Source organism: Apostichopus japonicus, chromosome 2 (genome assembly GCF_037975245.1).
Source record: "Apostichopus japonicus isolate 1M-3 chromosome 2, ASM3797524v1, whole genome shotgun sequence".
Lineage (NCBI taxonomy): Eukaryota > Metazoa > Echinodermata > Holothuroidea > Aspidochirotida > Stichopodidae > Apostichopus > Apostichopus japonicus.
In genome coordinates, this window is record NC_092562.1 from 31033674 (window position 1) to 31046821 (window position 13148).

General features: G+C 35.7%; 2 protein-coding genes across 6 annotated transcripts in view; both read right to left on the bottom strand.

Annotated features, from left to right (window-relative positions):
* The window catches only part of LOC139956137 (receptor-type tyrosine-protein phosphatase kappa-like), a 28362-nt gene extending 17021 nt beyond the window's left edge, over positions 1-11341 (bottom strand). Inside the window, exons 1-8 of one of the 2 annotated variants that reach the window (XM_071955186.1) lie at positions 11294-11341; positions 10332-10408; positions 6380-6477; positions 4898-5014; positions 4289-4446; positions 3133-3268; positions 1903-2052; positions 1591-1690 (exon numbers count right to left, since the gene is read on the bottom strand). In XM_071955186.1, coding sequence (XP_071811287.1) covers positions 1591-1690; positions 1903-2052; positions 3133-3268; positions 4289-4446; positions 4898-5014; positions 6380-6442 — 724 coding nt within the window. In that variant the 5' untranslated portion in view covers positions 6443-6477; positions 10332-10408; positions 11294-11341. Of the gene's footprint in view, positions 1-1590; positions 1691-1902; positions 2053-3132; positions 3269-4288; positions 4447-4897; positions 5015-6379; positions 6478-7833; positions 7871-10225; positions 10307-10331; positions 10409-11293 lie in introns of those variants that run through there. The other variant, XM_071955185.1, reaches the window with a different exon arrangement.
* LOC139955968 (uncharacterized) overlaps positions 1-13148 on the bottom strand; it is a 595985-nt gene that overhangs the window by 353222 nt on the left and 229615 nt on the right. The gene's annotated exons all lie outside the window — the stretch shown is intronic.

A 13148-nucleotide genomic window follows, 5' to 3' on the forward strand; every position in this document is an offset into this window, starting at 1 on the left:
TCAAAAACTCCTTAATCTGCCATATATGTAGTAGATCGGTGGTTTCGTTGTCTTTGTGTAACACAAGAAAAGTTTTAACAGCAGACTCTTTGTTGTGTATACATCTCTTTATCCAACTCCAGTGCGAAGAATGTTCGCATGTGTAGGCTACACTAACGTTTACAATCGGACAGTTCTGTGAAGCCTTAGCTTCTCGGTACTACATTCTGCACTAACATCGATTTCGCCAAGATTCATCTTTCGGTGTTCCGAATGCTTTTCAAGTTTCTTTTTACTGTAAGTTTGATCCATGATTTTATTTCAGCGATTTCGAAGAACAGTTTATGAACTGTGGTTTGAGTGTGAGAGTATATTTTGTGCAAGGCTATACGTATACCAACTGGGCATGGTACAGTAGGATAAACACTCGCGATATGCACGTTATTTAGGCACGTTATTTTTCACGTGAGAGTGTATTGCTGCGGAAATGGGAGTGCTAATTTCAAGTCGCCTATTTTGCCTATTTGCCAGCACTACGTCAATTACAATATTGAAACATTCGAACAAATGGTACTTTTGGTGAGAAACTGGTGAATTTGAAAACCAGATTTCTACAAGAAGAAAACGTCGAATTGGGACAATTTTTACATGGTTAGAAAGAGAAAATTAATAACTACAAGGACAATGTATCAAAATCTTTCACCAGACAATTCTTAAGGCAGATGAATTGAGCAAACAACAAAAGTTAAATACAACCGTAAACTTAGATGAAAGGAATCCAAAGGCTCCCCAAGGTTTCCGTAGTGACTAAGACCACCAGGGCAGAGCACTGGAGTGAAACAACCTAGGGTCACATGACCCAGAGCCCCAGCACCGGCATAGTGCCAAGCAGCCTAAGGCCTATGCACAACAAAGTACATATGAAACCGGAGCCTACATACAGCAAGTACAGTATAACAAAAAAAAAAAAAAAAAACACGGACCGAAGGGTCTGAAGAGGGGCCTAGAGGGGAAACAAGCCAAATCCAAGTCCTGAAAAAAGCCGGAATGGAACAGTAAATGTTCCACAGAGGGAGGGAGGCCCCTGAGGAGCTCACCTATCCGAAGGCAGGGGTCAAACAACAGCCACACCTGAGGCAAGACCGACAAACTTCCACACAAAACAATATGGAGGGAACTCCCCGAAGCACACTATGCTATGGTCGAACATGAGGAAGGAGAAACCTTTCCCGACATACCCGGGACAGAAAGAGGGGTCCCAAAGGGACTAACAAGGAGCAAACTCACCAAATTGGGAGAAACAGGGCTTCAAAGTGAGCTGAGCGAGTGCTGATCTAACGCACAAAAAACCTTCGATGTTCACTTGCTCTTAGCAGTGCAAGTAACAGGGAAAGAATGACCAGGCCAGTGCACCTGATCAGGCCAGACAGAGCTGGCTAGACCAGCTGCCCTTGGTAGGTTACGGTATACGTATATAGTTGGTGTTAGTTTTTTTCGTGAGTTGAGGGCCGAATGTGCAAGAAAATGCATAAGTAATTTGTCCAGAAGGTATGGAGTATCCGATGTAAGTTTGAGTAATATCTAAAATGATTTCATGTAAATACCATTTACCTGGAAGAAATGTTGAACATTGATTTTGTGATTTGTTTTCCATGTTCTTTGCTGCATACATGTCAGATGCACTGGTTGTAACAGAGATTTCTTCCAATTTCTATTACAATGAAAAAAATGAAAGGAGTGCATGTTTCTTGCTTAAGTTAGTGTTTAGAAATATCACTATAGAGCAAAAATGTCACAAAGCAGAAATTTAACTTGAAAATATCAAAGGGTAAATCAAGCAGCAAATAAAATCTGTTGTTCAAACTGACCATTTTTTAATTTATTAAATGGATTTTTTCTTTGGAACATTAAACTATAAAATACCTTGAATTGCTCTGTTAAATATGTTTCGCCCGTCTCACCGTTAGTCCTTTTAAGGCTAGCAAGTGCCATTCCGAATGACTTAACTGTCATGGTGGTCCTTCCAATGCAAAAGTTCTTCACCAAAGTATCAAATATAAATTGGTATTGCTCCTGTAATATAACAAATAGAAAGAGAAATAAAAGGGGAATTACCATGGAGGTTTAAATCACATATTCTACAACTCAAAACTGAAGCAGTAATTCACACACTAATTAACATACTGGTAATTTATTCTGAGGGAAAAACATAAGTGAAATTTTTAAACCACTGGGAATGTTTAAAGCATCACAGTTTATTCAAAAGACAACCAATGTACTAGTGGTCCTTAGTATTCCAATTATGAAGGAGATGAGGGCAACTCACAATGTAAATAACTGTTCAAAAAGTACAGTATTAAGCAATTCATATGATATTTTGAATGTAAGTTATTACAAATAATTGTGTTTTCATTTTCATTTCATCAGTGCTAGGCCATGTTAATGTTTCACTGTTTGAGAATTATACCTGGTGTTTTACATATATCCAGGATTCTGACCAATCAGAGTTTTTTTGGTTTGTTGCATCCTTGCAGGAGCAATAACATACTTTACCCACAAGAGTAGAGTTTGCTCTTGCTTCCTTTGGGGGTCTAAGTGCAACTGTACCACAAGTTCAAGTAACACAATACAGTATAATGCTTACACTACTATGAAAACCCACTCGCTATCTGTTGAGAAAAATGTTTTTCTCCTTATTGCAGTGGATGGTCTCACCCTCATTGCATCAATCAGAACATTTACACAACAAATCTATTTTGAGGTTTCAATGATTTGGCTAATTAGATGTTAAATACTTCATTTTCATTTATGTAGACCAGGAGAGCTGAAATGGTGTCTATAGACCTATTCTGTCCCATTAGGCTATTCTTTTTACAGATCTGACTAATATTTTTTGGCTGAGATATTCATACAATAGACACATATTTAACTGAGCTACATCAAGACATCCATATAAATATTTGTTATCATTTGTATACTAGTATTTCCATAGGTTTCCTTCTTTAAACAGCTCTAGTAGCATCAAGTGAAACTTATATTGCAGTTATTTAACAACTGTAACATGTACACAGAAGACATGAATACCATTGTTAATTTATAAATTCTGTATCCTTTCATTGTATATATAAGGTAGTACTGGCAAGACATGACTACCTTGACTTGTACAGACTGTGCCCTGCGCTGTCTCATTTCTGTCACAAACTTGTAGACATTAACCTTTCCTTCAGCCTGTGCCATATCTAACATGGCGTCAAGGGTGATGTAGGTTCCTGTTCGTCCAACTCCAGCACTAAATGTGCAGAGAAAATAAATCATTCAAAAGCAGAATAATTGAGCAAATTACAGAAACGGATAACATTATAATGATGGGAATCAAAACTTGCTCCCCAGTACCCATTGTATGACAGGTCGGTTCCTGGGTACTCACAAGGCCTTTACTAAGTACATACATAAGCTTACAGTTTCTATGTAAAGCTATGCAGTCCTCACTCATGTACATAGTAAGACTGTAAAAACACAGCTCGTTTACCCTGAGAACTGATTACTGAGAACTGGCTACCATGTCATATATTTATATTTATGTGCTTGCATGTGATGTTTTCGCCCAACGATAATTTTTAGTGATCAATGAAAAAGTGCTGTAACTTGCAAGTGTGCATCTTTATATGGACATGAAGTCCTACAGTGCAATGTCCCATTGTATGAATTATTCGTGAAATGTGGTTTGTGCTATTGAAGAATTCCTTACAGCATTTATTGGACTATATTTGTAGTGATTTGCTATAATTAAGCTATGGAAGATAATTGATAATATATTTAGCAAACGAAAGGTTTCTTACAAGAATGTTACAGCACTCATATAGTAGGGCACTGCAGTATCTGGGCTAGGCCTATCCAGCCTATTCTTTCATTGTGGTGCATTAAGGCTAGTGCTACAGGTCTTTGCTACAGTATTTATAAATTGGTTGGACTATAGTCTGTGGAGACTGTCTATGAAACCTTATTGTTAAATGGAGATGTCTCAATGTGTCATCATGGGTGAATCACATGCTGCTTAATTGTTCAAAGTTTTGAACAGTTCTGCTAAACTTTTTTGGGGGGACCATTCCACTGAATTTGACCGGGGGAAGAATACATGATGCCTGACAATAATGGTCATATTCAACTGAAATATAAACTGATATAAAGATACTACTACTACTATCAATACTTTACATGGGGTTCCAGCTGTAGGCTATAACTGCAACTTACAAAGGTAAAGCAAGAATATCGTGGCCCAGTAACCTTATTTCTGTTTTTTTTTTTTTACCTGCAATGGACGATGGTATTTGGGACTTTTTTCTGACTAGTATTATTCCTCACAATTTTCAGGAAATCCAGAATTGGATCTAAGAATTCTGGAATTTTCATATCGCCCCAATCAGTGAAGTGAAAATGCTTAACTGTCCGGGATTCTCTTCCATGTTTCTAGGCAGGAAAAAATGCAATAAAAATATTAGTTTTATTGAGCTCTGAAATGTAATATTAGGAATTATTGAACATGTAAAGAAATCTCAAGAAAAGGCTGAGTCAATATCAAACAATTCGTATATCTCCATATGCTAGCAGTGTCATTGTGTGAAATTGCTGAAAAGTTAATTTTCTACTCTGCTTGGCTGCAGTGATGACGCAATTAACCAAACATATCTGTTTTTTGACCTAACATTTAACTTTTGCCTGTTTTGCACCCATCTTTAAGCTTTATATATGCTAGTATTGTATGAATTTCTGTTAAACCTATGTACACATGCTAATAAGCAACAGACAGTTAGAGATCCATTTTAGGAACTGATATGACCATTAACTACAGATAGCTAAATATCAGATCACAGTATAAAGGGGAGGTCTGATGTGGAGTATAAAAGACAAACAAACTTACCAAAGCAATGGTAAATATTCTGTAATCATACTGGAAATGTTCCTCCAGTTTTTCACATTTGACGAGTAAACCCCCGTAAATTGATTCCTGGTCAGGCCAATACTTCAAACATACTTTCTGAGACGATTAAGAAGATGGGATTGAACGTTTTAGTGAAAAGGAATAATTGCTGTGAGTGGTGCAGATTCATCCACGAGAGCCTTTCTTCAACAAAAATATGATACACTTAAATGCTACAGAGTGTGACCACAACACCTCTCCCCCACCACATCTCCTATCCCATGCAATGCACTTAGGAGTAAACACTGATCCTGGTCTTAGATTTAACAATCATACTTCAAGGTTGATGGTTTATACAGGTTACCAGGTTTACCTCACTAACACCTGTTCTAATCTACAATAGACATTCAGCCCACCCACCTATTGACATTAGTAATAACTATGACCTTTGTGTCAGCATGGTAAGTAAATCTATTGTTCAAATAGATTATACTTGCCTGCAGGAAAATGTGGCGGACCTACGTTTTCATAGCTATCACATTAACCATGGACACATTAACTATAACAAGATGCAGGCATACAGACTTATAGGTTACAATAACATGGACATATATGAACCTTTTACAAGATGCATGTAGATAGAGCTATATGTCACACTAAAGATGGATATGTTAACTGTTACAAGATGCTGATATACAGACTTATAGGTTACATATAACATGGACATACATGAACCTTTTACAAGATGCAGTAGATAGAGCTATATGTCACACTAAAGATTGGTACATTAACTGTTACAAGATGCTGGTATACAGACTTATAGGTTACATATAACATGGACATACATGAACCTTTTACAAGATGCAGTAGATAGAGCTATATGTCACACTAAAGATTGGTACATTAACTGTTACAAGATGCTGATATACAGACATATAGGTTACATATAACATGGACATAAATGAACCTTTTACAAGATGCAGGTAGATAGAGCTATATGTCACACTAAAGATGGATATGTTAACTGTTACAAGATGCTGGTATACAGACTTATAGGTTACATATAACATGGACATACAAGAACCTTTTACAAGATGCAAGTAGATAGAGCTATAGGTCACACTAAAGATGGATATGTTAACTGTTACAAGATGCTGGTATACAGACTTATAGGTTACATATAACATGGACATACATGAACCTTTTACAAGATGCAGGTAGATAGAGCTATAGGTCACACTAAAGATGGATATGTTAACTGTTGCATTATGCTGGTATACAGACTTATAGGTTACATATAACATGGACATACATGAACCTTTTACAAGATGCAGGTAGATAGAGCTAACTGTCACACTAAAGATGGATATGTTAACTGTTACAAGATGCTGGTATACAGACTTATAGGTTACATTTAACATGGACATACATGAGCCTTTTACAAGATGCAAGTAGATTGTATGTAATTTTAATTTCTAATACCTTCTTTCCGTCAATTAGCGATGTCAGCATGACAATTGTAGCAACATTCTCTTGCCAGACCATTTGCCAGAAATCAACTAAAGAAGCTTCATTGGGACCTATTAATGTAGAACAGGTATAATTTTATCAAAATTTCTAATATTTCTGTGATTAACAAGGTCACTTAAAGACATACTTTCTTATGACAGTTTGACTTTAGTCATTTCAAGGTTAATGCAATTAAAGGCAATTAAACAATGATTTGATAACTTCATTACTTTTCAATTAATGCAAAACATTTAGGGAATGTTTTCATTTGGATTCAGAAAATCTGTGGTTAGGAGTTATAGTTCCTTGATGAATTTACTGTTCATATCAGAGAAATTAATTCTTGAAAGCTATACTTGTGTATTGCTGCCTGCAATCTTAGTTTTGTTTCCAACCGTTGGTACATTGCCTATAAAATCGAAGAAAGAGTGAACGAGTAACTTTCTACCAGTAAGAGATTGCTAACAGTCAAATGTTGCAGGAGTTCTTACTTCTATATAGAGCTAGTTTTATCAGTTGCTTTACTTTTGAAATAAATTTTGCAGAAGTTTCTACCAGGTGCCACAGTCAACGCTAATAAAATAAAATCACTGCTAGAAAGAATTTGCAGGAAATTGTTCAAGACAAAAGGTAGAGACTTGTTGACTTAATTGTTCATAGTACTTAACTAACAATAATGTAAAATGATGTGGTTTATGATACTGCATATATTTAGCTTTCCAATTGTAGCAGCTCTCACATGTTCATATTTAGCACTGATTTTATGAAGTCATGATCACAGACAAAACCATGATTTTTTTTATTCTAAGTATTGCTGTAGGCTCTAGTGTCCACCTCATCGTCATCTCCATTGTTGGCCTCAATGTCAGCTCCAGTATCAGCTCTTAGGCTCAGCTCTGCTCATTAAAATATGTAGTCTTTGATTTAAAGCCCTTAAATAATAATGTCAGGCGCTGGTGTTAGTCTCAAATGTTGTGCCCAGTGTCAAGCAGCCCAAATGTTGTATGCTCATTGAAATATTTAGGCTCTAGATTAAGCCCTGACACATAAAAACATAAGTTTAGGTACAATCAAACCCTGAAATGTGGTTTAGATGTCAGGGCCAAATCAACCCAGTCTATTTCGTTCAACCTCTATACGGTGTTAGTAAACCAGAAATACCAAACCCACGGAACACTCCACTCAAAAACACTGCAAAACTGCAATTTTTAATAGGACAAGAGAATAATGATTCCATTTGTAGATTTGAGCCTGGAACCTTACAAACAACATCTTTTTTACTGAAATTACAGAGGTCCAAATTATAATTGGGAAATGGAAAAGCAGAGCTCTTTATGTGTTAGTATTTTATTCAGTGCACCCTTACAATTTTGCACAAAAATTGTTAGTGACACCTTCACCACCCCAATGACCTTATGGAAACATACCTTGTGTTGCAATGAACTTTTTTGGGGCTTTGTAACCCTGAGAAAGCGAAATCAGAAACTTTAATCAGTTACTTGAGTTTCCCGGTTGAAGTAGTAACGCTGCAACATTGTTCAGGTTTAACAGAGTCTAAGCATTTATGTGTCATCATAAAGATTGGCAATTAAATTTATAGTTCATATAAAGGTCTAATGTACAACAATTCTAACTAATATCTATTCATAAATAATTATTTTCTGTTGGCTGAAGTTGATTTCTTGGCAAACAGTTGGAAAACTTTATCCTCATAGCCAAGGGCGGCGGAAGCACTTTTAATCTAGGGGGGCACCAACGTCGAAGGGCACTTTGCAGAAATTCGATTGGACTGATGCAGCCTGATATTTAGTACCCTTTATAACTCTTATTGTATTATCTTATTTGCGTATACACATCACTCCATCATCGCTACCCCTACCCCTCAAGGAAACAATGCATACTAGCACTAAAATATCTAATGTGCAAATTGGGAAACAAGGAAAAAGACAAAATGAGGTGAAATCATTATAAAGTCCAAGTCCCTGCACACGCGATCGATACATGCATGAAAGCAAATGAAATATGTCAGAATACTGAAAGAAAAATAATTTTCTATGTTTTTTAAATGGTTAAAGTGATATTATTATGATCATTATTATTGTAACGACTTTGCCAATAATTCTAACCAATTTGGAAGGGTTATAACACGGCAAATGATTGTATGTTATTGGCATGCGATGTAATAACCAATGCATGCCTATTTGCTATGCACATTAACATGCTGAACGCGCGCAGAGCGCGCGAAAAATTTTGGTAATATTTTTCGGGCAAGTCGTTACAGCCCCCCCCCCCCAATAAATTGGGCTTCTACCCCTGTGGTAGTTAACATTTAAAACTTCCCGAAATATTTCATTCGCCGTGGGTTTCGCTTTGTAAACTCTTTTTTTATTTTGAAATTTTTATGTAGAAAAAGGGCACATTTTTAACCTGAGGAAAAGTGGGGGGGCACGTGCCCCCTGTGCCCCCCCGGTTCCGCCGCCCTTGCTCATAGCATTTTGTATAACAAAAGATATAAATTTTTCGACTTTTGTGAAATTTTGTTAATGCATCTGGCATCAGCAGAATGGATGATACCATCCAGGAAATTCTGCTGAGAACTGTATTTGTCTAACATATGTGAGAGTATCCATTATTTTAACTGTTTGGCTCCCCACAGCTCCTTTGGTTGTTGAGGGTTGGACACCCTGCAAAAAGTTTCCAACCAATGTTAAACTTTTACTTATTATCGGTGCTCGTAATCACATTCATGTGCATGATATACTTATCGATTCAGAAAACATTTGTTTTCACCTTTTATGTGACGATTTAAAGCTCTATGAGGTTAATATGTATTCCATTTGTATTCTTTCTAAGATTGACTTTTAGAGCTCGCCAGTGGGGAGCATAATATACAGTATATCAATAACCTTTACTCTGTCATATGTGTCACCCTATCTCCCTCCATGGGGGTCACTACAAGGACAACCTAACTACTCCATGCTAAACACATATTTCATTTCAAATAAGATGCATTTTGATGAAATGCTAAGTACAGGGAACCTTGGCAGCTGAGAAAACATTCAACTGAACCAGTTTTCAAGGATACATTCAACTAGAATATCATGATAGCATTACATTAGCAAATTAAGATTTAGTGACATTTGGCAGATTCATGAAAACTTGACAAGGTCAGATTCAGTACTTATATCAAATACATGAGTCATTAATATAGTCTTAGGATAGGCCACATTGAATACTAAAATATGAGGCAGTGAGGCAGTGTAATAGTGTGATTATGGATCACATTCAATATTTATCATATATGAGGCACTGATATGATGAGAGTATAGATCACATTCAATACTGACATCAATAAGAACATTGATATAGTCGAAGTATGGATCACATTCAACCTTACATTAATATGAAGCACTGATACAGTCTGCGGATGGATCACTTTAATATTTACATCAATATATGAGGCATTGATATAGTGTCAGTAGAGACCACATTCAATACTTACATCAATATGAAGCATTAATATACTGTAAGTATGGATCACATTCAATATTTACATCAATATATCTTGCATTAATTAGTATAGTGTGATAATCCATCACTTTCAATACTTACATCAATATCTGATGAATTAATAGTGTGAGTATGGATCACTTTCAATGCTTACATCAATATGAAGCATTGATATACTGTGAGTATGGATCACATTCCATACGTCAATATCTGATGAATTAATATAGTGTGAGTATGGATCATGTTCAATACTTACATCAATATATGAGGCATTATGTAGTGTGAGTATGGATCACATTTAATACTTACATCAATGTAGGAGGCATTGTGTAGTGTGAGTATGGATCTCATTCAACACTTACATCAATATATGAGGCATTGTGTAGCGTGAGTATGGATCACATTTAATACTTACATCAATGTAGGAGGCATTTATGTAGTCTGAGTGTGGACCATCAATTACTTGCTTCAGCATAACACGAGAATTGTCATCTGTGAATGGATAATTCAATGGAATTCAGTTCTGTTTAGCTTTTTCTTCACATGTACGAAACAGCTTTATGGTAGTAAGTACACATCATGGACACTTATGACCATTAAAGGAAAGAAAAAAATATCAACGGCGAAAAACATCGAAAAATTTGAGCAGAAGGATCAGACTTCCAACATTTAGCAGAAATAGTGCATACTGACTGTAAGAGAAGATATATACTGCAAAGCATTTGTACTGATTACAATCTACGTAGTTACACATTGTCTTTCTTGCAATTTGCTTAGCTGTCCTAGTAGGGCAAATGTAGGAATTAATGTTAAACGATTCCTCAAATGACCTTTGACCTCCATATAAAAACAAAACAAGAAAGGGTACTCACCACTTTCATTATGCCTTAATCCTCCTTAATCATTATGCCTCTGATCTCCACAAAAAGACAGTGGGCCTTTAAATATTTAAGATTGATCCACTGCCAAGTATGAAGCTGTTTATAATACTCTTAGAGTCTTGTGACTACTTTTGCAGATTTTGACCAGTTGACCTCAAGTGGCCTTTGATTCCAACCACTTTCAGGGAGGCTTTTGTACTCAATAAGTTTTCTGCATACCAAGTACAGAGCAGAGCATTATGTTTGGAATTCATAAAAATATTTCATTTAAGGTTAATCACTTTTTAAATTTCAAAATGAGTAGCCATATTATTCATTATTCAGCTGTGGGACAACACATTCAAAAACCAAAATTTTAATTTGGGCCACCGTGGACATCTCAAATCCCAAACTGAATGGTGTGAAATGTACTGACCTGAATTTAAAAATTATGCAAATGTTCTCATACTCCCAACAATTAAAATGATTATTAGCCAGAAGTCCTTATTCAACTTACATGGAAGGATGTTTAGGTATCGATTCTTTGATTTGTTTTCTGGCTTTCCGGCTACAGTACACGGGTAGAGTTGATCTGTAGGTAATGTCTGGTGAAATGAATTCAATACAATAAAGATATTCAGTTTAATTGGTTACCACTGATAATTCAGCTTCTAAGTGGATGTACCCTCAGCAGCTTAGGGAAGACTTGCAAATATTGGCTTGCAAATATTGACTTGCAAATATTGACTTGCAAATATAAACAACAAGCATACAAGAAATGGCTGTCATAGAATTCAGTCTTGGTGTGCGTTCAAGTATGTGTGTAAGTTTAAGCCATTGGACTGGTTGTCTGCAAAGCACCCAGTTTCAAATATTTGTCCTCTGCATTATCAGGTAGTATGTACAGAGATCATATCTGATCAGTATACTCTTACACTAACCAGTAACTGCACATTAACAGATTACACTCCCAATTGTCACGTCAGAGGTCTCATCAAAATTTTAGATACAAGATTAAAGTTTTGAATGGGATTGTGTTTAAGTTTAAATACCTTAAATTCAGTAAAGAAATTATCTTTTCTGTTTTGTTTCTTCTGTTTGACATAGATAACCAAGTCTGATATCCTGATTAGCTTGTCATCAATATCCGCATATTCTTCCGGCTCCCCTACACTGCTATTACTGTCAGTCTCGTGGGGGTTATATCCTGGATTAGTCACAAATCTGCTGCTAATTAGTTCTTTGAAAGAGAGTATAACCACTTTGAATTGTAAATTTAGCTATTATTGACAGGAATAGAATTTAAATCAGAAATCTCTACAATAGTTCAACTTTGTGTTTCAAAAACTGAGCTAGCCATCTACTCAGCTTAACACAAACCATTTATTTTATGGGATTGTTAGGTGATTTAAACATATGCAAAAGTAATTGTAATTCGAAAGACTGTAGTTGACTTAAAACATAGAAATGATCATTCATATGAAAGTAAAGAGTAGATTCTTTCACTGATGTGTCCCCTTACACAGCTTAAAATCATAATCAATCATAATACACAGTTTAGCCTACACCTAATTATTTCAAATCACATATTACATGGCCAGATTACATTTAATTTTTGAAACCTCATGATGGGACCAAAACCTTGGCCAAACATACAAGATCAAAATAGGAAATTTAAGTAACATATGTCTTGGATATATTTAAATAACGATTCCTGAACAATTTTAGAGCTACTTGGTTATAAACATGTTGTGACTCTATTTCTGGGGAACTTGCATACTTTCAACATGTGGTCAAACAATTAACTGAATACTGACATTATTACATTACTAATTGCAATTCACTTCAAGGCTGCATTTACTTGGTATTGACCTAGTCATTATCTGCTGTACAGTTGTATCACAGTTGTAAACAAACAAACCCATCAGAAGGATGCACCAAATGGATGCAAATGGAGTATATATATTACAACTTTATATCTGTGGGACACTAAATTTTCTATACAAGGGCATATGATTAGGGACAACCAACCAGTTGCAGCAACATTAATCTCTTGAGATTGACTGAGGTGTGGCTAAGTATGTGTGATTTATACCAAACAAATAACGCCTTTTACAACACAACTCAAAATACAGCTTTGAAGTATGAAATATATTTTTTTTACTTTGTACATTTGATATTGATATACACAAACATCTTTATAACTTTCTCACCAACTGGAGAATGATGGTAGCTTCTAATTTTCTGTCTGAACAAACATCTGTAAAGATAATATTTAACGAAAGCATTGTGATAATGATATAACATGAAGTATTGCCTAAGCATGCTCTTTCTTGTATTCTGAATTTTTTAAGTGTCTTGCATCTTTTAAT